This window comes from Pipistrellus kuhlii, unplaced genomic scaffold (genome assembly GCF_014108245.1).
Source record: "Pipistrellus kuhlii isolate mPipKuh1 unplaced genomic scaffold, mPipKuh1.p scaffold_m20_p_16, whole genome shotgun sequence".
NCBI classification, from domain to species: Eukaryota; Metazoa; Chordata; class Mammalia; order Chiroptera; family Vespertilionidae; genus Pipistrellus; species Pipistrellus kuhlii.
Window position 1 is genome coordinate 24,537,763 of NW_023425471.1, and position 26,450 is coordinate 24,564,212.

The 26,450-nt window shown below is 37.2% G+C and overlaps 1 protein-coding gene across 3 annotated transcripts in view; it reads left to right on the plus strand.

Annotated features, from left to right (window-relative positions):
- BRWD3 (bromodomain and WD repeat domain containing 3) overlaps positions 1-26,450 on the plus strand; it is a 135,123-nt gene that overhangs the window by 32,182 nt on the left and 76,491 nt on the right. For all 3 annotated transcript variants that reach the window (XM_036439828.2, XM_036439829.2, XM_045582376.1), the window contains exons 7-8: positions 12,436-12,596; positions 14,610-14,831. In XM_036439828.2, coding sequence (XP_036295721.1) covers positions 12,436-12,596; positions 14,610-14,831 — 383 coding nt within the window. The remainder of the gene's footprint in view (positions 1-12,435; positions 12,597-14,609; positions 14,832-26,450) is intronic.

Genomic DNA, 26,450 nt, shown 5'->3' on the forward strand with positions numbered 1-26,450 from the left:
GTTATGATTAAGTTTCACTAATTCATATTTCTGAATTATACTTTCTGCTAATTCTAGAGCATTATATTCATGCAGCAGTGGTAGAAAAGTATTTAAATGCCCATCCTCTTGATGAAGCAATGCAAATTTGGCTCCCCAATGGAGAATTCTGAGGAGGATTTGAAGGAAGCCTGGATTAGTTTTGAATTGGTTTTTCTGAAGCAGATTGAGAGAAGTGGGGATTAACTAGGGGTTGGGTGCAGCATTATGTAAGGTGGTTTAGGAATTGAGTATCTTTCTCCAGTAATAAATGAAAACAATAAAGCAAGCTGGAGGGTATTATTGGTAACAAAGCAGTAATCACTGGAAGACAGTGTAGTTATGATGTTTTACAACTACTTCATGACCTTGGGAAAAACAGTTTCCTGTTAACTTTAGAACCAGCTTTATCTTGTCTGTCCTCAGGCTTGATTAATTGCAAGGCTGCTTTTTTTTTCTTTTTCAGTCCTGGCTGGTATTCACTATTTCAATCCAGGAGAGATTTTGATTCTTTTAACAAGTTGTCTTATAAATTTTTTAAAAGCACGTGGCTAGCATACAGCAATTTGTTATTAAGGGCTTTTCTGGATGTTCTTAGTCTGTTTTGTTTTAGCTTAGAAACATTTTCTGACATCAGTTCAAAGTTCCATATAGAGTAAAATACTTTAATACAAACATGTTTTTCCACTGTAAATAGAGAATGCATGGAGTAGACTTGTTGTCTACTAACAATTCAGGTGTGGCCATTTTAGAATACTCTTTAAATCTTTGTAAACTTTGCAGTAAAACCCAATTTAGTAAAACCCAGAGTCCCTAACTGACTGTTCAGTGTCTTGTAGGTAGAGGAAAGACTGAGGGTTATATGTTGCTTTTTATTTTTATTTATTTATTTATTTATTTATTAAATATATTTTATTGATTTTTTTTACAGAGAGGAAGGGAGAGAGATAGTTAGAAACATTGATGAGAGAGAAACATCGATCAGCTGCCTCTTGCACGCCCCCACTGGGGATGTGCCTGAAACCAAGGTACATGCCCTTGACTGGAATCGAACCCCGGAGCCTTCAGTCCACAGGCTGATGCTCTATCAACTAAGCCAAACTGGTTTCGGCTGCTTTTTATTTTTAAAATTATTTACTATTTCAGACTTATAGCAGATTTTCTGTAATGCCATTAGAGAGCATTGAAAAGTGGGAAGACTATTGAACTATAATAAGGAGACCTGGATTCAATCTATGCTCTGCCATTTATTGGCTCTGTAATGTTAGGCAAGACATGTAGTTTCTTTGGGCTTTAATTTACTCATTTACAAATTGAAGTAAATACTCGCCTTCAGATCTCACAAGATTTCTGTGAACTCATATGAGAAGTCTGCAGAATTACTTTATAAGCTTTAAGTGTTACATAAATATAATTTATAATTATGATACTGGGTCATTGATACAGATAATAATGACTCATAGATTAGAGATCTAGTATTTGAGTTAACTTCATGAAAAGATTATATAACTCACATGCAACCCTTGTAGTTGCATATCTGAACTTAAGTCTCACACCTGTCATTTGGCTTCAAATCCAGTGCTCCTCTCACAAAATTCCTAGCAAACTGAATAATATGTATTTCCTACATTCCATAATAGAACGTCTTGTTGACCATTCTATGTGCTCTGAGATATTTATAAGGCTCATTTGCTATTAATTTCCAAAATAGTTTCTAGAGAATGGTTTATGTTTAGAATCAGTTTTCACATTTGTTGTGTGTGTTTTAAATAAGACATTTGATAATAAGGTGGGAATTGGTAAATACTATAATTTTATTCAATATACGTTGAGATCCAATTTATCAAGTACAGCCTCTTGAAAAATTAATAGTGGCTTTATTCAGAAGATAATTGTCTGTTTGCTATATTATAAAAGCCTAGAGTTTGTGTTGGGAAATGAGATTGGAAAAAAAAGATATGGACCAATTATTTTGAACCCTCCATGCTAAGAGTATGGATTTTTTGGATAAAGGGTTAGATAGTAAAAGTTTTTGGCTTTCTGGGTCATTTGGTCTCTGTTGCAACTACTCATCTCTGTGGTAGTGTGAAAGCAGCCAGTAATGGGTGCATGATGCAGTGTGCAGATGATATTTTGTTAAATTATACACATAAAATCTGTATGTTTTTATGAACCAATGTTACCCCAATAAACTCAATTAAAAAAAAAGCATTCACAGGTTATCCTATATAATAAGAGGTAGTATGCAAATTGACCCTCACACCCTCACGTCACAAGATGGCTGCCCCCACATCATCACAAGATGGCCACTCCATGTTGTCACAGATGGCCAACCCTATGTTATCACCTGATGGCTGTGACAAGATAGTCTCTCCCACTTTGTCACAAGATGGCTGCCACAAGATGGCCACCCCCACGTCATCACAAGATGGCTGCCTCAAGATGGCCACCCCCACATCGTTACAAGATGGCCACCACAAGATGGCTGTGCCCATGTCTAACTGATGGCTTAGGCCTGCAAGCCGTCAGTTGGACATCCTACAAGGGCTCCCTGACTGCAAGAGGGTGCAGGCTGGGCTGAGGAACCCCTCTGAGTGCACAAATGTTGTGCACTGGGCCTCTAGTAAGTATATAACTAAGCATGCTGTTTTCCAGTAAAAATATATTTACAAAAATATGTGATGGGCCGAAACCGGTTTTGCTCAATGGATAGAGCGTCAGCTTGGGGACTGAAAGGTCCCGGGTTCGATTCCGGTCAAGGGCATGTACCTTGGTTACGGGCATATCCCCAGTAGGGGGTGTGCAAGAGGCAGCTGATCGATGACTCTCTCTCATCGATGTTTCTAACTCTCTAACTCTCTCCCTTCCTCTCTGTACAAAATCAATAAAATATATTTTTTAAAAATATATGTGATGGGCTGAATTTGGCCCATGGACTTCATTTTGCCAATCCCTGTTCTGTACCATACTAATGTAGTATGAACCAATGGATACTCTTTTGTTGTTAATCCTTACTGGAGGATGTTTGAGAGATGGTAGAAGGAGGGGGGTGGAGAGAGAGAGAAACAATAATGTGAGAGAACCACATCAATCAGTTGCCTCAAACATGCACCCCAACAGAAGCAGGGAACCTGCAACCCAGGTACTTGTTCTTGACCAGAATCAAACTTGGGACCCTTTGGTTCATGTGCCGGTGCTCTAACCACAGAGCCGTGCCAGTCAGGGCTATTGTATACTTTCGAATAGAAAAATTATATAATCAGAGTTTTATTTTGAAAAGATAACTCAAGTTGCAAACTGTAGGATAAATAAATTGGAGAGGAGAAAAACTGGAAGAGATACAGAGAAATCAGAGAGAATGCTATTACTGTAGATGTAGACAGGAGATGAAGAGTGTGAGGGAAAGGTAAAAGGTTAGAGATAAAGATTGGCAATATTTCATATGGGAGTAGGTAAGATTGCAGTGATAGGGTGAAGACAAATAAGAGAGCACGAGATAGAATTTGAATGAATTATCAGTATTTCATCAAGGGTAAATCAGAGTAGAAAAAATAATATACTGGTAAAAAAACAAGACATCAAGGTTCATAAAGGCCAGGAGGAGCATAGAGGATTTTTAGGGGAATGAAACTACACTACCTATGGATGCCTCATTGCTTCAGCAACATATGTTGAAATGACTATTCTTCCTCTATAGAATTTGATTTGTAGTTTTTTTCAAATACTATTTAAATATATTTATGTAGATAGTCTGGCTGGTGTGGCTCAATGGTTGAGCATGGACCTATGAATCAGGAGGTCATGGTCGATTCCCGGTCAGGGCACATGCCTAAGTTGTGGGCTCAGTCCCCAGTGGGGGGGCGGGGGGCATGCAAGAAGTGGCCTGTCAGTGAATTTCTCTCATCATTGATGTTTCTATCTCTCTCCCTTCCCCTCTGAAATCAGTAAAAATATATTTTAAAATATTTATGTGGATCTGTTTCTTGGTCCTTTCTTCTCTTTAATTATCTATGTGTTTTATCTCACCAGTAGCATTTTGTTTTGATTACTGTAGCTACATAGTAAGCTTAACATTGGAAAGAGCAATCCCTCCCATTCTCTTCTTTGTCAAGATTTTTCAATATTCTAGGGTCAGTTCCATCTCTCTCTCTCTCTCTCTCTCTCTCTCTCTCTCTCTCTCTCTCTCTCTCTCTCTATATATATATATATATATATATATATATATATATATATATAGCTAAGTTACCGACTGTACGTCTGTCTGACAGTCTGACTGTCTAACCTAGGGGTGTCGAACTCAATCAGAGAAGGGGCCAAAATCTAAAATCCAGCCTAAATCGAGGGCCGAATGGTTTACTGAACAGTCATAAACGGTCATTGTGATGGAAACGCAGCGGAGTGCAGTGATGACACCGCGGTGCGGGCCACATTGCAGGGCCTGGCGGGATGGATTTGGCCCGCGGGCCTTGTGTTTGACACATGTGGTCTAACCAGTCGGTACATATGATGCACACTGGCAATTTAAAAATAAACATTGACTCACACATGCACAATACATGTAAAGCTTTTGCTGGCACCAATCACATGCATGTGTTTTGATCTGTCATTGTTGATCATGAATTTGGTTGGTACTTCTATTATAGAAAAAGGGCGAATAGCGATATTAAAATATTTCTTCCAATTAATTTCCTTTCAATGTGCATGAATCCATGCACTGGGCCATGAGGTTTAAAATAAGCTTGTCAGTGTTTGCAAAAGTGTTTTGAAAGGAATTTCAGTGAGCCTATAAATCAATTTGGGAGAATTGACTTGCTTACTAACATTAAGCATTCTAACCCATGAACATGGTATGTTAACATTTATTGAGGTATTTGATTTCTTTCATTAGCATTTTGTGATTAATATTGTATGTGTTAAGTGTATATGTAAGAATTCAGTTTTTGTTAATATATTTTTATTGATTTCAAAGAGGAAAGGAGGAGAGGGAGAGGAAGAGATATAAACATCAATAATGAGAGAGGATCATTGATCGGCTGCCTCCTGCATGCTCCCTTTATATTATGGTTTTATAATTGAATAATTTGGCAGCATTAGTTATGTTCTGGGTTGGTTTGGGCTAGATTTATAGATTGGGGTAAAACCTGTTGTAGTGACTATAGCATAATTTACATATTAAGACATTATAATTTTGTTTCATTTTTTATTGATTGATTTTATAGATAGAGGGGGAGGGAGAAAGAGAAAGAAACATTGATTTGTTGTTCTACTTACTTATATATTCATTGATTGCTTCTTTTTTTTTTTAAATAAATCTTTATTGTTCATATTATTACAAATGTTCCTCATTTTTTCCCCTCCATTGCTCCCCTCCACCAGGTTCCCACCCCACCTTCTGCCCTTTCCCCACCCCCCATTGTCCTCATCCATAGGTGCACAGTTTATGTTCAGTCTCTTCCCACTCCCCCCACTCCCCTTTTCCCCGAGAATCGTCAGTTCACTCCCCATCCATACCTCTGATTCTACTATGTTCACCAGTTAATATTGTTCATCAGGATTTTTAATTCCCTTGGTTTTTAGTTTCACTTGTTGATAGTTACATATTTGTTGTTCATAATTTTTATCTTTATCTTCTTCCTCTTCCTAAAGAACCCCTTTCAGCAATTCATATAATTCTGGTTTGGCGGTGATGAACTCCTTTAGCTTTTTTTATTTTTTATTAGTGAAGCTTTTTATCTGGCCTTTGATTATGAGTGATAGCTTTGCTGGGTAGATTATTTTTGGCTGTAGGTTCTTGCTATTCATCACCTTGAATATTTCTTGCCATTCCCGTCTGGCCTGCATGGTTTCTGTTGAAAAACAGCTGACAATCGTATGGGTGCTGCTTTGCTCTTGCTGCTTTGAATATTCTCTCTTTGTCTTTTGCTCTTGGAATTTTAATTATGATGTGTCTTGATGTGGTCCTCTTTGGATTCCTTTTGTTTGGGGTTCTGTGTGCTTCCTGGACTTATAAGTTTAATTCTTTCCCCAGGTGGGGGAAGTTTTCTGTCACTATTTCTTCTAGTATTCTTTCGGTATCTTGCTCTCTCTCTTCTTCTGGGACCCCCATAATTCTGATGTTGGTTCATTTGAAATTGTCCCAAAGGTTTCTTACACTATCTTCAACTTTCTGGATTCTCTTATCTTCTTGCTTCTGTGGAGGAGTGTCCTCTGGCTCTTTGTGTTCCAAATCTTTGACTTGATTCTTGCGATCTTCCATTCTGTTTTTAGGGCTGTGTATAATATTTTTTATTTCATACAATGTATTCTTTATTTCTAGTTGATCCCTTTTCATATCCTCGTAGATCTTGTTTATTTTATCAGCCTTTTCTAGGAAATTCTTGAAAAACCTTATAAGCGTAGTTTTGAACTCTATATCCAGTTGCTTCTTTTCCTCCATTTCTTTTGTTTGTGATCTATTTCCTTGTCTTGGCATTTTCACAGCTTCCCTGAGTTGGTAGGGTGGCTTTGTGTGCTAAGGTGTCCAATATGGTTCAGTGAGTCAGCCTCCCAGTTACCTGAGGTGGACAGACTTGATGTAGCCCTTTGTGGACTGTGTGTGCAGTGTTGTTGTTAAGCCTTGCTTGTTGTTGGTATCACTGGGAAGTGTTGATCTCCAAGCCAATTGGCTATGAGGATCAGAAGTGTCTCAGCTAGGAGGGTTTCTGTATTCCACTTGGATGGGGCGGAGTCTCGGGGTGGCACTGACAAGCTTTGTTGAATCCCGCACAATTGATTGCAGGCGCACGCACCTCTTTGGTATAGGCGCAGACAAGCTTTAGATTCCTGTCTGTCACTTCCTAGGAGAGTCCCATTCACTGGGAATGAGAAAGCTAGCCACTGGAAAGGCTTCTGTGCTCTGCTTGGATGGGGCAGAGTCTTGGGTGGTGCAGACAAGCTTTATTCAGCCCCTCCCTACAAGAGTCTGGTTTCTGAGTCCCGCAGTAATGGCCGTTGGTTTCACATACCTCCAAGAGATCTCTGTCCACTGCCTGATAGTCTGGCCTCTTTCTGTTTGGGGCCGTCTATCAGCACATTAGGGTGGTTTTGTTTTCCTCCAGAACAAGAAAGCCAGCCGCGCATTAGCTGTTCTCCCTCTCCGTGTGTTGGGAGTAAGCCAGCAGCGAACTCAGCCTGCCCTCTCCTCACTCCACAAGCAGCAAAGTCGGGCGGCCGCCTTTTCACGCGCACAGTTCTCTGTACCTTCACAGTTCTTGAGCTTCAGCGTGCCTTCTCTCTCCTTCCCAGATGGTAGAGCTTCCTCTCAGCCAGCCGTCAGGCGCTTCATAGAGATGTTTCCCCTGTTTTTCAGTTCTAAATTCAAATTTGTTGTGGTAGGCTGCATTCGAGTGTCTACCCTATGCCGCCATCTTGGTTTCTCTCCATTGATTGCTTCTTATATGTGCCTTGATCCTTGATTGAACTCACAGCCTTGGTGTATTGGGACAGTGCTCTATAATTTTTATTTTTCTCTCATTTTGAGAAATGCTTTTATGGAATATTGGTTAAGAGATCAGCCTCTGAAGCCAGATTGCTTGGCTTGAATATTGGCTCTGCCACTTAGTAGTTTGGGGTCTTGTATAAATTGTTTAACCCCTCTATGCCTCAGTTTGCATGCCCTAAAAGGAGGATATTAATAGTATTGACTTCATATGGTTAAATAAATTAAACATGAAGTGATTAGCACAGTGCCTGGCACAAAAAGAGTGTTTATTATATAACAGATTTTTTGTCAAGTATAGTCAGCAAATTATGTAATATTCACTTATGCGTAATCATTTTCTCTAATATAGAGATCACTACCATCAGAGTCCAATTTAATATGAAACTTCTCCCATTTCCCCCCCACCCCATCTATTTTGGAATGTGAGAACACTGAGATCCCAAAGGGGAGAGGAATAGATAGGACTGTTTCACAGGAACTAAGCCTACTGTGCTATAGTATAATATGTTCTACAAAATTGACCTTACTTAATTGTGAAGATAAGAGGTATCATGCCTATGTTATAGATTTTATAGATGATGAAGAAGCTAGGCCATTTTTTTTCTCATGCTATATTGCCTTTTACTGTCATTTTGTCAAACTGGTGGTGGGGGGGGGGGTGGAGATTGGTAAAGCCAGAGCCAACTCTTCTAATACCTGTTGAGCTTTTTGCCTGGCTCTTTGATTTTCCCACGGGGTTACTATGTATTATGTCTTTTGTCCCTACTCCCTCCACCAAAACACATGTCCCCATGGTTTACCCTTTTGTATGAAATAACAACTTGGTACCCACAAAAACAAGGGGGAAAATTCACAGCATTAGACCCATCAATATCTTTTATTTGGTATACAGTATGTGTCTCTTTCTATATAGTACCAGACTGTTTTTATTATTATAGTTTTATAGCTTAAAATCAGGAAGTGTGATGACGTCAGGTTTTGTTCTTTCTCAGGATTGTTTTGCTTATTTAGTGTCTTTTCTTATTTAGTGCTTTTTTCTATTTTTGTGAATTATTGGAATTTTAATCATTGGAATTTTGATAGGGATTGTATTGAATGTATAAACTATTGGTAAAAATAACATTGTAATTTTGAATTATAATTTTCTAATTTTGTTTTTTTCCCTTTACCACACTGTTGTGTGCTTTCTTATGTTTTAGCTTATTGGTGTCTTTTGAATTCAGCTTCAAGAATCCACAGTAGTTTTTACAAGGCAGCTTTTTTAAACACATAAACTTTTTGAAAATCAGGAAGTGTGATAACGTTAGGTTTTGTTCTTTCTCAGGATTGTTTTGCTTATTTAGTGTCTTTTCTTATTTAGTGCTTTTTCTATTTTTGTGAATTATTGGAATTTTAATCATTGAAATTTTGATAGGGATTGTATTGAATGTATAAACTATTGGTAAAAATAACATTGTAATTTTGAATTATAATTTTCTAATTTTGTCTTTTTTCCCTTTACCACACTGTTGTGTGCTTTCTTATGTTTTAGCTTATTGGTGTCTTTTGAATTCAGCTTCAGGAATCCACAGTAGTTTTTACAAGGCAGCTTTTTTAAACACATAAACTTTTTGAAAATCAGGAAGTGTGATAACGTTAGGTTTTGTTCTTTCTCAGGATTGTTTTGCTTAGTGTCTTTTCTTATTTAGTGCTTTTTCTATTTCTGTGAATTATTGGAATTTTAATCATTGAAATTTTGATAGGGATTGTGTTCAATGTATAGACTATTGGTAAAAATACCATTTTAATATTGAATTATAATTTTCTAATTTTGTCTGTTTTCACCTTTACCACTCTCTTGTGTGCTTTCTTATGTTTTCCTGTAGCTTATTGGTGTTTTTTGAATTCAGCTTCAAGAATTCACAGTTTTTTTTTTACAAGGCAGCTTTTGTTTGTCTGGGATAGCCTTATTTTCCTTTGTATTTGGTGAATAAAGTATTCCTAGTTGGCAGTTTTTTAAAATCTTTCAATACTTTCTCCTTTTTTGGTGAATGCATGTATGTATTTATATAAGTCATATAGTCTCATTTACATTTTATATAATATCTTTGGCTTATCTCTTCTCATCCATTCAACCCCACATCCAGGTATGTCAGTCTGTTCCATGCCTCCATATTTTAGGTCTTATTTTATTTCAGTGACTTAGATTATTATTTGTATTTCCTATATTGTGACTTATTTGTTAATTTCCTTAACCCACTAATTTATCAGAGCTTGATGGTGTTCTTATGGGTGCTTAGTTTTATGTGTTTTAAAAAATTAAGACTTTGTCATATTTGTTGTAAATGTTTTCATTTTTTTTTCTTTTAAAGTAGTTATTATTTTTCTCTGTAAAGGAGTTTTAAAAAGTGAAAATGTTTTTTCTCCTTTTTTTTTCCCATTATCATTTATTCCCTGTAGACTCTTCTAAGTGAAATAAGCTAGTTAGAGAAAGAAAACTAATATGATTTCACACATATGTGGAATTTTTTGAATAGACTGTAATCTTAATTTTTGTATACTATAAAGATACATAAAAATTTTAGTAACTTTCTGAATTAACAGTTTGGGCTTGAGGTACTAACTCTTTTGGGGTGCAGTATATTTTGTTCTTATGATTGTGTTCCTTTGGCTATCTAGAAACGCAGTATTTGCTGGACAAATGACTGCATTTCTGATAGGTATTTATCTCTCCTCTTTCACTGGTTTTCTTTCTATCTCCAGTCCTCTTCTCAAAAATTTTTTTTTAATTTATTTTTTCTTTCTGTTGAAGTTGTTTTTATTTTTATGCTTCAAGCAGTGGTTTTCAACCAGAGACAGTTTCCTCTCCTCCCTAGGAGTAATTTGGCGATGCCTGGAGATATATTTGCTTTGTCACAACTTGGTGGTAGTGGGTGTTACTAACAACTAGTGGGTAGAGGCCAGCGATGCTGCTGAACACTCTGAAATATAGATATAGTCTTTGATCATGAAAAATCATATGCCCAAGGTGTCAGTAGTAATGAAGTAATTGAGAAACCCTGCTTTAAAGTAACATGTCTTTTCCTCTAAATACTTGCAAAATATGTATAGAAAAAAGCAAAGCAGAAGTAATTAATGCTTGATTGTTTCAAAGAACTCCAAGCAGTAAAGAATGTTTGTTTGATTAAAGAAGGAAGTTTACCGGAGTCCCAAAGTTATGGTGCATGCTCTTCCAAATGTAGAATTGTAGAAATTTTTAGAGCTTGGGAGCTGTCAAAAAACAATTCTTTAGAGCTGCAAATAAATAAATAAATAAATAAATAAATAAATAAAATTCTCTTACCTGTTACAAATGCTTATGGCTTTTCTACCATTATTTATTCAGCATCTCTTAATGTTACATAAATACTCAGTTCTCTGTCTTATAATATACATGCAAAATTTTGTTTATTTTGCTATTCATCATTCATTTTTTTGTCATTTCATCAGTTTAAAATGGCCAATGGATCTACCTTTCCCTGAAAAAAGACTTCTTTGCTCTTAAGATTGAGACATTGAAAGGTTTCATGTTTTTTATTATGGCATGGTTCTGATTGTACTAATCCTGCTACAACTCAGTTCTTGCCTTTTGTCTTGCTTTAACATAAAGCTATTATCATTTGTCCTATATTATTTATACACTATGGCAAAATGTCACCTTGCTTCAAGGTAACTTTGAGCTTATAGGGATCTTATATTTTGATTAAAATATAATGTGTGAGATTTTAAATATTTTCAGTCTATAATGGAAGATTTGAGGAATCAGTGCAATTGAGTGCTTGTAAATCCTTATATAGGGATCAAGACATTTGAGGGAAGTGAAAAGAATACAGGCAGTATGTGAAAGAGAATTGTGCAGACATGTGTTTCCTTCTGGCTCCTTTTAAATAAAATTAACTACAAGGCAAAAAACAAATAAACAAACCAACAAAATGGAGATAGGATCTAAGATGAGCTCATAGGAGAGGAAGCCTCAAAGTTCATTGGTAACTAGAGAGAGACCCTACAGTTTCAGAAACCAAAAAGACGAGAACCTATATACAAGCCTAAAAAGAATTTTTACTGAGAACCTATGTGGTTTCATGGCTTCCTTTATCTTTTCACTATATAAATCCTCTTATATTACTATTGAAGTTTTAGGGACAGCTATAGATGGGGTGGATGGGTGTGAGGACAGGAAAAATTATAAATTATATAATTTTTAAGATGTATTATATTTAACAAAAAATAATACTTTTATTCTAAAACTAGAGACCCGGTGCACAAAATCCATGTGTTGGGGGTGGGTTCCTCAGCTTGGCCTGCACCCTCTCACAATCTGGTACCGCTGGCTCCTAACTGCTCACCTGCCTGCCTGATCACCCCTAACCACTCTGCATACCTGTCTCATTGCCCTTAACCACTCACCTGCTGACCTCATCACCCATAACCGGTCACTTGCCTGCCTGATTGCCTCTAACCGCCTTTATCTGTCTGCCTCAGCCCCCACCGTCATGGCTTTGTCTGAAATGACGTACGGAAGGTTGTTTGGCTATCCTGTCTAATTAGCATATTGTGCCTTTATTATTATAGATACCTTCATTTTATAGAAAGATTTACATATATATTTAAAGTAACAGTCTCCTTGACTATTGTGTACAAAGAAAGGCAAAATGGGAATGTACTTGAGAAACAATGTAAAGCAAACAAAAGTCAGACTTCTGGGATTTAAAAGAATGAATGTTCTTAATGCTTTGCAGTAGTGAACTTGAGTTCATAAAATCGTGAAATGTATAATTAAATTTAGACTTCTCGCAGGGTAGAATTGCTGTGGTATGTGTACCCTGTTTTATCTCATCTTAATATTAATGATTTAACTTCCTAAAATAGGTTTCACTTGTAGGTTTTAAGAAGTGAATCTTCTATTTTATATTTTCCAGTGAATATCACCTCTGCCAGGCAATTAACAGGATGCAGTCGCTTCAGCCATATTTTTCCTTCATCTGCTTACCAGCACATTAAGATGCATAAGAGAATTCTGGGGCACTTGTCATCTGTCTACTGTGTAGCATTTGACCGAAGTGGGAGAAGAATTTTTACAGTGAGTTTAAAATTTGTAATACTGTACCATATTAGAAATTAACAACAATTGAAGCTAGGCTTATGGGATTGAATTATGTTTTTTGCAGTTTCTTTTTAGATACATGAATGTAAGGAAAGATGAATGGAAATTGAAAATCTTTTTCTCATTCCATATAAGTAAATTAATGTGAACTATAATGTCCCCTACCTTTCAGAAGGCATTATAGTCTAGAGGTGGTTAATTTATATGAAACAAATTTTGTCTACTCAATTTTATTTACATTTTAGCAAATATTTATTTAATATGCATTTTCCATCTGTCATTTAGTGTAACTGTTGCCAGTTCTGCTTAATTAATGATGACATTATCCTTATGGCTGAATAGTTGAACTATATTACACAGTTAGTAATGAAGATTAGAGTTGTGCATATCTTTCTTTGATTTTAGTATTGGTTATATTTAAAGTTGGGTTTTCATTAACCAGAGTATACTGTGTGATTTTGAGCACAATATTGTAGCATACTAATATTCCCAAGAAAAGGCTATTAGACTCATTATTTTAGTACTAAGTTAACACAAAACTGTAGGTAATGGCCTAATTTTATTTTATTTTATTTTTTTTGTTTTGTTAATTTTTACCTGAGGATATTCCCCCCACCCACCCCATTGATTTTTAGAGAGTGGAAGGGAGGGAGGAAGGAGAGAGAAACAGGGAGAGAGAGGAATATTAATTGGTTGCCTCCAGAGGTCAGGGATCCAACCTGCAACCCAGATATGCACCCTTGATGGGAATTGAAACCATCACCATATGGTATGCAGGTGATGATCTGACCACTGAGCCAGACCAGTGAGGGCTGGCCTAATTTTCTTTTTAAATTTCTATGTGACAGCTAAGGAAGTGGTTTGTATTTTGATAAGGTGTAATTCCTTGGAGTTCATTACAAAGTCTTTCTTTTTCTTTTTTTTAAAATATATTTTATTGATTTTACACAGAGAGGAATTGAGAGGGACAGAGAGTTAGAAACGTCGATGAGAGAAACATCAACCAGCCGCCTTTTGCACACCCCCCACAGGGGATGTGCCCGCAACCAAGGTACATGCCCTTGACCTGAATCGAACCCGGGACCTTTCAGTCCGCAGACCGACGCTGTATCCACTGAGCCAAACCGGTCCCTGCTCATTACAAATTCTTTCATGGATATTTGTATGACTCCAAATGCATCATATAAGTATTTGCTTATTAATGATTACAATGAGGATGATGATTGCCATCTTGCTATAAATAGATAATTATTAAATAACTTATAATAATAAAAGCATACTATGCTAATTAGACCGGAAATCCTCTGGACAAAGCCTGGGCTGCAAGGGAAGCCCGATTCCAGGTGCCTGTCAGTTCCCAGGTGCCTGCAGGCAGCCAGAGAGAAGCCTGGGTCCTGAGTCCTGAGTGCTAGAGGGAAGCCAGTGCTGGCAGCCAGGGGAAGGAAGGCCTACACTTGCATGAATTTCATGCATCGGGCCTCTATTTTCCATAATGGGGTAGAATTGCTTTTTACTATTTTTAAAGCTCTTTAGAAATGATCAATAAGAAGTTAAAAATGCTTTCACCATTTATTATCAAGAAAAAGCCTCATGTTTACTGAGAAATGCATGTAGACTTTGGGTTAAATTTTTAAGTATTTGTAGAATAAATATTCAAGCAATTAAGAAGAAAAAAAAAGGCTGTCAGGCCTAAGGAAAGAAAGAATGACAGGTACTTAATCCTAACATTTTTTTGAGTTGTCAGGGATTGATAGTAGTCTTGAGGAGCTCTCACAAATACCATTGTCAGTTTGGACAATGCTTTGTCAGTGCTATCATTTGAACATCATTTTATATTTGCTACTGGATCCATATTACCTGGAGAGCGGAGACTAAAATGTAAAGGCTTATAAGTGACTTAATAAAATCTTCCCTTTGTTTCTCCTGCTTTTTGGGGAAAGGGAAATACCTGCTTCATTGTAAATATTCTGTTCTTTCTTGTCACCATAGGGTTCAGATGACTGTTTGGTGAAAATTTGGGCAACAGATGATGGACGCCTCCTTGCTACACTTCGAGGACACTCTGCAGAAATATCTGACATGGCTGTAAACTATGAAAACACTCTTATTGCTGCAGGCAGCTGTGATAAGGTTGTAAGAGTGTGGTGTCTTCGAACTTGTGCACCGGTAGCAGTCCTTCAGGGGCATTCAGCTTCTATTACTTCCATACAGGTGAGAAAATGAAAAGATGACTTCTAACATGTATCATAAGGATGATAATTCTTTTGTTTTTGTTATATTGTCTTGATAATATTATAAAGAATGGCCAACAGAAAAATGACCTCTTATGAGCTTTGTTCCTACCCTGTAGACATGTATTTTTTAAAGTTCTTGCTTCATATAAATCCATTCCCTTTAGAAATCAATAAAAAGGGAACTGAAAAGGTTTTTTAAATATAGTATGAGGCATCTTATTTGCCTTGCTCATATTTATAAAGAAGGGAGAAGCTTGTAAATGCTTTGAGGAGTAATACTAATAATACCTGTTAGTCAGGATCTAAACAGGTTCTAACTTGAATATTGGCACACTTTGTGTTAACATTTAATCCAAGATGCTTTTTAGTCAGATTTAGAAAGAGAAGTTTCATGTTAGAAAAAATTTTATTCTTAGTTTCAGCTTGATATTTCACATATAGTACATTGGCTTCTTTTAAATACTTGATCATATAATGTTTTTACCAGATGTTAGTAGTGGAAGTTTTGGATACCCCCTAAAGAACTTTTATTTAATCAAACTAAGCTGAACTGTTGTCCTCTTGTGTTAAGAGCAAAATAGAGCACTCTTTCTGAAAAGGTCTTTTATTCTTTGGTCAAGGAGATCACTTTTGTGGATGAGATAATTATTCCAATTTACTTATTCGTTAGTTGCTAATAAGTATGACGATCATTTTGTGTGTCATTTAAATAATGTATTATCTCTTTATGAGGAGCTAGCAATGATTGGGTTCAATATAGCATATTGAATTTGAAAAACTATGTCAAATTTTTGATCAGTTGGAATTATTTCATGGATTTTGTTTTGAGAGATTTTCAGGTACCTTTGTTCCCACCATTCTATCTGACAGTATTATTTCTGAAATTTGGAGGTACTCTTCTATAACATAAAAAATGACTTTACTTATACTGAAAACAAGTTTGATACTGCTTGATTCCTTCATAATTTCATTTGCTAGTTTCTATCTCATTTTGTTTACTTGTGGGAGTTCCCTAGAGATCCATGGGACCTCTTCTCTATCACATCTTTTTCATAGTTTTGAATTTCATCTTTAGGCTGATGACTCTCAAATTTATATTTCCATCTTGGGACCTATCATTTAGCTCCATACTTGTATATTCAACTGCTCATGTATGAATGTCTCCTACACATCTCAAAGTCAATATATTTACATTGAACCCCTTTCTTCCTTCCTTAGATCTGATCCTCACAAAGCTTTCCACATCTAAACAAATGGCAGTTTAATCCTTCCAATTGCTCAGAGTAGTCATCCCAGACCTTTTCTTTATCTTATATCCCATGTCTAACTTGTTAGCAAATTATGTTGGCTCTACCCTCAGAATGTGTATAGAATCTGACAAATTCCTATGACCTCTGTCAAGCTACCCTATTTCAATTATCTCTGATGGGATTGAAATAGACTTCTAACTGATCTTCTTATTTCTTCTCTTCCCTCTCTCTTACCCCAGTGTAGACTCTGCATAACAGACTAAGTGATTTTGAAATGGAAGTTAAATCATGTAACTGCTACTCAGAACCTTCAATAGTTTTCAGACTCAGAGTTAAAGCCAACAAAAGTCTGTTTTTTAAATCATTTTTCAATTATAGTTAATATACAATATTATATTAATTTTAGGTATGCCCTCCAGTGATTAGACATTATATAACTTACCAAGTGAGCATGCTGTTATATATCATACTCACCTAACATCATACATAGTTATTAAAATATTATTGACTATATTCCTTATGCTGTACTTTACATCTCCCTGATTATTCTGTAATACCAATTTATACTGCTTAATCCCTTCACCTTTTTTACCCATCCCTTCAACCCCCTCCCATCTGGCAACTGTCAAAATGTTCTCTGTATCAATGAGTCTCTTTCTGTTCCACTTGTTTATTTTGTTTTTAGATGCAATTATCCCATATAATAAAATCCTAATATGCAAATAGACCGAACTGCAGAACCACTGGTTGGTATGACACTCACTAACCACCAGGGGCAGATGCTCAATGCAGAAGCTGCCCCCCAGAGGGAGACGATTGGTGGTGGCGATCGGGGGGGCAGGGCTGGCCAGCAGGCAGTACCATGCCACCAACCAAGACGGGTGCTAGTGGGAGGTGCCCCCCAATCACCCCGCCTGCCAGCCACCCTGCAGAGGTAGGTGACCAATGGGGTGGAGGGGCAGAAAATGGGTGGCGCCAGACCACCAGCCAAGGTGGGTGCCAGCAGAAGCCCCCTAATCACCCTGCCTGCCGGTCGCCCCCACAGATTGGCTCTGATCACTGGCCAGGCCTAGGGACCCTCCCCTATATATTGGGAACAGTCTCTTAGATTTAAAAATCAAAACCTTGCCGAAACCGGTTTGGCTCAGTGGATAGAGCGTTGGTCAGCAGACTGAAAGGTCCCAGGTTCGATTCTGACCAAGGGCATGTACATTGGTTGTGGGCACATCCCTAATGGGGGGTGTGCAAGAGGCAACTGGTCAATCTATCTCTCTCATTGATGTTTCTAACTCTCTATCCCTCTCCCTTCCTCTCTGTGAAAAATCAATAAAATATATTAAGAAAAACAAACAAACAAACAAAAAAAACCTGGCAAGGCTACCCTAACATTGATTGAAAAAAACAAAACAAAACAGGATGATACAGCAATGATATGCATGGACTCTGACTTACACATTTTGTGGTCAGCCCTGATTCTGACACTAATAACTGTGTGACAAAGCCAGTTACTTAACTTCTCTCTGCTTCAGTTTTTCCACTCATAGGATGAGGAAAATGATACTACTGCCTTAAAAGGATCATGTTATGTACTACTTTTTATAATCAGGGCAAAAAATGTAGCTGCCCATACAACCGCAAGATGCCTTTCACCTGTATGAAAAGTATGGCCACTGGTACATGAAGCATCCCAGATTGCGACAGGGATGTCCAACTGCCAATTTAGGCCCAACATTCCCCCAAGGAGTCTCATTACGAGAGAATGCAGGCTGAATTCCGTGCACTGGACCTCTAGTAGATAGATATGTATTAACTACCATTTTATTGTTCATATTTTTTTAAATGTTTTTTTTTTTTAAAAAATCCTCACCTGAGGATATTTATTCCATTGCTTTTTAGAGAGAGTGAAAAGGAGGTGGCGGGGAACAGAGAGAGAGAAACATCAATGTGAGAGAGACACATCAATTGGTTGCCTCCTGTACACAAGGGATTAATTAAGCCTGAAATCGAGGTACATGCCCTTGACTGGAACTTGGGACTCTTCAGTCCAAGGGCCAATACTCTTATCCTCCAAGCCAAAGCAGCTAAGACTATTATTGGCTAGGGCTATTGTTCATATTTTTTATCTTTTTATTTTCCTCTTAAACAAAGACCCTTCTATTTATTTATTTATTTATTTATTTATTTTTTATTGAGTTTTTACAGAGAGGAAGGGAGAGGGATAGAGAGCTAGAAACGTCGATGAGAGAGAAACATTGACCAGCTGCCTCTTGCACACCCCCCACCGGGGATGTGCCCACAACCAATGTACATGCCCTTGACCGGAATCGAACCTGGGACCTTTCAGTCCACAGACCGACGCTCTACCACTGAGCCAAACCGGTTTCGGCTAACATTTCATATAATACTTGTTTGGTGGTGATGAGCTTCTTTATCTATTTCTTACCTGGGGAGATCTTGTTATGTCCTTCAATTTGAAAATGATACTTTGTTGAGTAGAATAATTTGGTTGTAGGTCTTTGCTTTTCACTACTTTGAATATCTCTTGCCAGTCTTTTCTTATGCTGTGTCTAAGATTATCTCCCTGTCTATAAACTTTTGCATTTTAATTATGATGTGTCTTGGTGTGGGCCTTTTTGGGTTTATCTTATTTGGGACTCTGTGCTTCCTGGACTTGTATGTCTATTTGCTTCAACAGGTTAGGGAAGTTTTTTGTCATTATTCCTTCAAATAGGTTTTCATTTCATTGCTTTCTTTCTTCTTCAGGAAGCCCCATGATGTGAATGTTGGTATGCCTGAAGTTGTACCAGAGGCTCCTTATACTATCCTCATTTTTTAAAATTCATTTTTCTTTTCTTTAAATTTATTTTTAAATGGCCTCTGCCAGAATCATTAATTGGCTGCCTCCTGCATGCCCTCTATTGGGGATCAAGCCCACAACCTGGGCATGTGCTCTGATGGGGAATCAAACTATGACCTTGTTCATAGGTTGATGCTCAACCACCGAGCCATGCCAATTGGGCTAATTGCTTTTGTTTTTCTGTTAATATTGTCTTTTGCTTTCTTATATTCCAAATTGCTAATTTGATCCTCAGCTTCATCTTCTCTACTGTTGATTCCCTGTAAATTTTTCTTCAGTACAATTAGTTTATCCTTTATTTTAATATTGTCTTTTGCTTTCTTATATTCCAAATTGCTAATTTGATCCTCAGCTTCATCTTCTCTACTGTTGATTCCCTGTAAATTTTTCTTCAGTACAATTAGTTTAAAGTTCTTTTTTATGGTTTCCACGTCCAATTTTTATGCTGTTAAAATTCTCATTAAGTCCATCTACTAAGCATAGTAGAAGAGCATCCTTAAACCAGTGTTTTGAACTCTGAATCTATTAGATTGTGTATCTTATTCTTTTTCTAGAGTTTTGTTCTGTTCTTTTATTTGGGACATGTTTCTTTACCTCCTCATTTTGGCAGCCTTCCTGTGTTTGTTTCCATAATTAGGTAGAGCTGTTATGTCTCCCCAGCTTGGTAAAGTGGCTTTATGTAGTAGGTCTTATAGGGTATAGGGGCACAGCCTCCCCATTCACCCGAGCTGGGTACTCCAGGCATAATTTCCACCCCGCACCCTTGCTGTGTAGGCTGTGTATATCCTCCTGTTGTAGTTGAGCCTTGATTGCTATTGGCATGTCAATGGGAGAGATCTACCATGAGGGCGATTGGCTACAAGGACTGGCCACAACCAACTTGAAAGATTAATTGTCAAGGGTCCCACCCCATGGAGTAGGGGTGGGACCCTTGACAATTAATTTACAACAGCAGTGTTCTCGTGCCCACTAAGTCTGCTTCTTGAGGTTTTTCTCTTATGGAGGAGGTTGGGTGGTGCTTCGACATGATCTAAAACTGTCTATCTTGGTACACTGGCTCTCAGGATCCTGACAGGAACAGGCCAAGGTCAGCTGCCAACTGTGCTATATTCAGGGCTTCTCAACATGAGCTATAGATGGCTGCTACTGTGCTGGGCTTGGTGGTACCTACCTAAGGCCAAGCTTTGAACTAAGGTTGGTTGTTGCTTGTGAAGGGACTGGGGTAATATAGGAAGAAGTGTGGGGCATGCCAAGGCCAAATGATACCTGTTTGAGAGAATTTTGGAAAGTCTGAATCTTGAACCAAGACAGTCCATTCTTATGGAAAACTAGAAACAACTTGGGTGGGCCCACAAGCTGGGTGGGGCAGGATATCGGAATCACCAGAATGGAACAAATAGTGATAGCCAGGTTGATGGAGACTCAGAAATGGTGCCCATCTGCAGGCTCTGTGAGGGGCTCAGAAAAGGAACAATGGCCTCTGCCAGCACTTCTGTCTAGTAGAAGGATGCCAGGAAGAAAGCTGTCCCCTTTCCGTAGCTCTGGTCCTGATGCCCAACATTTTAGTTCCTCCTTGTATGTCCTGGGTACCTTTTCAAGCTGCTGCTTGTTCCCCCAGCAGCCTTTCATTACACTCAATCACAATCCTTGTGGTTTTATTGTTTGTTTTAATTTCTTTTTATTGAATTAAAGGGTTGTTATCATAGATAATAAAGAGCTAATATGCTAATTAGACCAAAAGACGGAATGACCATCCAGATGACCTTTTTCAAATGTTAATTGAGCATAGTGGTTGTTTTGGTCGATATCGGTATTATGTATTCTATTTTTTTAAAATATTTTTTATTGACTTTTCACAGAGAGGAAGGGAGAGGGATAGAGAGCTAGAAACGTCGATGAGAGAGAAACATCGACCAGTTGCCTCTTGCACACCCTCTACTGGGGATGTGCCCGCAACCAAGGTACATGCCCTTGACCGTAATCGAACCTGGGACCTTTTAGTCCGCAGACCGACGCTCTATCCACTGAGCCAAACCGGTTTCGGCAATATTATATATTCTATTCCATTGGTCTATATGTCTGTTCTTGTGCCAGTACCAGGCTGTTTTAAGAACTTTGTAATACAGTTTGATATCTGGTATTGAGATCCCACCTACTTTATTCTTCTTTCTCAGGATTGCTGTGGCGATTCAGGGTATTTTTTTTTTATATATAGATGAATTTTTGGAGAGTTCTTTCTAGGTTTGTGAAATATGCTGTTGGTATTTTAATGGGGAGTGCACTGAATCTATAGATTGCTTTGGGTAATATGGACATTTTAATGATGTTGATTCTACCAATCCATGAACATGGTACGTTTTTCCATCTGTTTGTCTTCCTCTATTTCTTTTATCAGTGTTATGTAGTTTTTCGTATATAAGTCTTTTACCTACTTAGTTAAGTTTATTTCTAGGTATCTTAATTTTTTTGGTGTGATGGTAAATGAGATTGCTTTTTTAGTCTCCCTTTCTCTAAGTTAACTATTGGTGTGTAGAAATGCAATAGATTTCTTGGTGTTAATTATATCCTGCTGCATTACCAAATTCATTTGTTAAGTCTAATAGTTTTTTTGATTGAGTCTTTAGGCTGTTTTTATGTACAATATAATGTCATGGGTAAATAAAGACAGCTTTTCTTCTTTTCCAATTTGGATGCCTTTTATTTCTTCTTCTTGTCTAATTGCAATGGCTAATACTTCTAGTAGTATGTTGAATATCAGTGGTGAAAGCGGGCATCCCTGTCTTGTTCCTGTTCTTAGGGGAAATGGTTTTAGTTTTTGCCCATTGAGTATGATGTTAACTGTGGGTTTATCATATATAGCTTTTATGATGTTGAGGTATGATCCTTCTTTTCCCACCTTGTTGAGAGTATTTATCAAGAAAGGCTTTTGGATTTTGTCAGATGCTTTTTCTGCATCAATTGATATGACTATGTGATTTTTATCTCAGTTTGTTTATGTGATTATCACGTTTATTGATTTGTGAATATTGTACCATCTTTGCATTCCTGGGATAAATCCTAACTGGTCATGGTGTGTGATCTTTCTGATGTACTGCTGGATCCTATTTGCTAGAATTTTGACATCATGTTGATGAGGGATATTGGCCTGTAATTCTCTTTCATTGTGTTGTCTTTATCTGGTTTTGGTGTTAGGGTATGCTGGCTTCATAGAAGGAGCTTGGAAGTATTCCTTCCTCTTGAATTTTTTGGAATAGTCTGAGGAGGATAGGTTTGATTTCTTCCTTGAATGTTTGTTAAAACTCCCTGTGAAGCTGTCTGGCCCCAGGCTTTTTTTTGCTGGAAGCTTTTTTGATGTCTGTTTAAATTTCTTCCATAGTTATTGGCCTATTGAGATGTTTAGATTCTTCCTGATTGGGTTTTGGAATGTTATTTTTTTCTAGTAATTTATCAATTTCCTCCAGGTTGTCCTTGTTTGTTGGAATAGAGTTGTTTGTAGTATTTTTTTTTTTTAACAATCCTTTGTATTTTGGTGGGGTCTGTTATTATTTCACGTCTTTCATTTCTGATTTTGTTTATTTGGGTCTTCTGTATTTGCTTCTCGGTGAGCCTGGCTAGAGATTCTTCAATCTTTTTTATCCTTTCAAAGAACCAGCTCTTGGTTTTGTTTATCTTTACAAAAGTGTCTTTGGTCTCTATGTCGTTTATCTCTGCTCTGATCTTTATTATTTCCTTCCTTCTGCTTATACTGGGCTTTTCCTGTTCCTCTCTTTCTAACTCTTTGAGTTGTAGGGGTAGGTAATTTATTACCATTGTTTCTTGTTTTTTGCAGGAGGCTTGTAGAGCTTTGAACTTCCCTCTCAAGACTTTTACTGTGTCTCATAGATTTTAGACTGTTGTGATTTCATTGTCATTTGTTTCCATTATTTTTTATTTCTTCCTTGATCTCTGTGGTAACCCAGTCATTGTTTAATAGCATGCTGTTTAGTCTCCATGTATTTGATTTGGGGGGGGGATTGTTTTTATTGTAGTTGATTTCCAGTTTTATGCCACTGTGATCTGGGAATTTGCTTGATATGATTTCTATCTTCTTGAATTTGAAGAGACTTTGCCTGTGACCTAACATATGGTCTATCTTTGAAAATGATCCATATGCATTTGAGAAGAATGTATATTCTGTGACTTTGGGGTGAGATGTTCTGAAGATGTCAATTAATTCCATCTGGTCTAGAGAGTCATTTAGGGTTGTTGTTTCTTTGCTGATTCTTTGTTTAGAGAATTTGTCCAATGGTGATAGTGGGGTATTAAAGTCTCCTATTGTGATTTGTGATTGTGTTGCTGTCCTTCTCTCCCTTGATATTCTCTATGAGGTTGTTTGTTTGTTTGTTTGTTTGTTTTTTATATATTTGGGTGTTCCTGTATTAGGTGCATATATGTTCACCAGAGTTATTTCTTCTTGTTGGATTGTTCCCTTTAGTATTACAAAGTCACCTTCCTTTATCACTTGTTATGTCCTTCACTTTGATATCTAATTTCTCAGATATAAGTATTGCTACCCCAGCTTATTATTCATCCCATTTGCTTGAAAAACCTTTTCCATCCCTTCACCCTCATTCTGTATGCGTCTTTTTTTCTGAGGTGGTTTCTTGTAGACAGAAGATATATGGGTGTTGTTTTCTTATGCAATCCATTACCCTGTATCTTTTGATTGGGGCGTTTAATCAATTTATATTTAAAGTTATTGATAGGTACTTATTTGTTGCCATTTTTATTCTTTATGCCTGTGTTCCTTCTTTGCTTACTATTTCTCTCCCCCCCCCCCTTTTTTTTCCAGCAAACCCTTTAGCATTTCTTGCATTGCAGGTTTGGTGGTAATAAATTTATTTAGTCCTTTTTAGTTTATGAAGCTCCTGACTTCACCTTCAATTTTGATTGATAGCCTTGCTGGTTGCAGTGTTCTTGGATTCAGACCTTTTCTTTTCATGACTTTGTATATTTCATTCCATTTCCTCTGGCCTGATGATTTACTGTTGAGAAATCAGTCGCTAGTCTGATGGGGGTTCCGTTGTATGTAACTTTCTGTCTCTGGCCACTTTTAAGATTTTTACTTTGTTGTTGTTGTTTGCCAATTTAATTATAACATGCCTTGGTGTCGGTCTCTTGTGGTTCATTTTACTTGAGACTCTGTTAGCTTCTTGGATTTGTGTGGGGTTTTTCTTCCCTTTTTCAGGGAAGTTTTCTGCTATTATTTCTTCAAACAGATTTTCTATTCCTTGCTCAGTTTCCTCTCCTTCTGGAACCCCTATTATGCAGTTATTGTTTTGTTTTGTATTGTTCCCACAGTTCCTTTAGGCTCTCCTCCTGCTTTTTAGTTTTCTTTCTAGAAGCTGCTCTACTTGGGCATTTTTTCCCCACCTTGTCTTCTAGCTCAGTGATGTCCTCTGCTTCTTCTAGTCTACTCTTGATGCTTTCTACTGAGTTCTTTACAGCAGTGACTTCATTTTTCATTTCTCCTTGGTTCTTCTTTATTTCTCTCTTGGTTCTTATTCATATGTTGAATTTGTCTTCCATTCTTTTTATCCACTTTATGACCACTCCTCTGAATTCTTTCTCTGACAGGTTGCTTACCTCCATTTCGTTTACTTCCTTTTCTGGTGATGCCTGCTTTTCTTTCATATGTGGGCTGTTTCTTTGTCTCCCCATGGTCTCTCTTCTCCAGATGTCTGGTTTTGTAGTTCTCTCTCTCCTGTGTTGATTTAAAGGCTCAAAATATAACACAACCAGGCACAGCACACAAGGCACTGAACAGAAATGTATTCACAATATTAATAACTCCAAATAAACGTGACCACCTGGAAAAAGCAAATTAGGGGATAGGAGAGAAAGAAGAAAAGGGGGAAAAAGGAGTGCCAAAATGAAACTGGGAAAAGGAAAAAAAAAAAGATAAGACAGAAAAGAAAGAAAATAAGAAAGAAAAAGGGAACAAACTATATATATGAGAGAAAACTCCAAGAGAACAGCCACTAATCCCAGCAAATGCCAGCAACAAGTACCTGGAGATGGGGGAAAACAGAAGCAAAAAGGAAATCAAACAAAAAACAAAACAAAACAAAAAGAAGTAGCAAAACAATCTCACATAAAAGCATAAAAATAGATATAATCAACATTCAAGCAAACAGCAACAAAATGACAGAGACAAAAACAATTTTTTTTGATAGTTAAGACAGAAGAGATAGGTGTGTATGGACTTGGAGCAGAGTATTTTAAATTAGATATATAAGTGGGGTGAAATTTTAACAGGGAGTAAAAAGAAAGAATAAGGAAAATGTAAAGCAGAAAAAGGGTTAGAGAAATAGCACACCAAAAGGGGAAAAGTTAGGAAGAGAATGATGGCACAAAGGTACAGTTGAGATAGAGTAAAAAGTTGTTAAAGGAAAGATGAAAATAGAATGTAGAACACTAATCCCAAAGTAAAATAAAGAGAAAATACAATGACACTTAAAGAAAAAAGAAAGGTAAAATGGTAGAAGTAATAATACTGATTGAAAATAAAAATGTAACAATTAAAAAGGTAAAATCAAGTGAGGAACCAAAAAAAAAAAATTATTTTCTTAAGTAAAAGATGAAAAATATAAAAATCCTGTTTCCCACTCAGGACAGTATTTTTTTTTTTTTTTTTTAAACCATACTTCAATTTATTGGCATTGTCAATCTATGAACAGGACAGGTATGTTCCCCCACTCATGAAGTGAGATCGTTATCTCCCCTTTCACCCCCCCTCCCTTTCTTCCTTCTTTCTTTTTAAATAAGCAGAACTCTGTTGGGGCTTTGGAGAGTTTACAATTTTCTCTTCGTTTTTGAATGTATTCGGGTGACACTGGTTAACAAAATAGTATAGGTTTCAGGTGCACAATTCCACAACACTTCATCTGTACACCGTATTGTATATTCACCACCTCAGGTCTCAAGTCAAGTCTCCATCCACCACCATTTATGCCTCCTATATCCTGCTCCACCTCCCTCTACATCCCCACCCCCACGATTACCATGCTGTTGTCTATTTCCTTGAGGGTTTTTTTTTTTTCATCTTTTTGCTCAACCTCTCTATCACCCCCATCCAGCCCACCACCCACCTCCACCCAGCTGTCAGCCTCCTCTCTGAGTCTGTCACTATTTTGCTATTTTCTCGTTAGTTAATTTTGCTCATTAGACCCCACATACGAATGAAATCATATAGTACTTGTCTTTCTTTTACTGGCTTATTTCACTTAGCATAATCCTCTCCAGGTCCATCCATGCTGTCACAAAGGGTAAGATTTCCTTCTTTTTCACAGCCAAGTAGTATTTCATTATGTAAATGTACCACATCTTTTTTATCCACTCACCCACTGATGGGCACTTGGGTCGTTTTCAATCTGCCATAATATGTGTTCACATATCTTTTTTTTTTTAATCTAATTTTTATTTATTTATTTACTTTTTTAAAAAATTA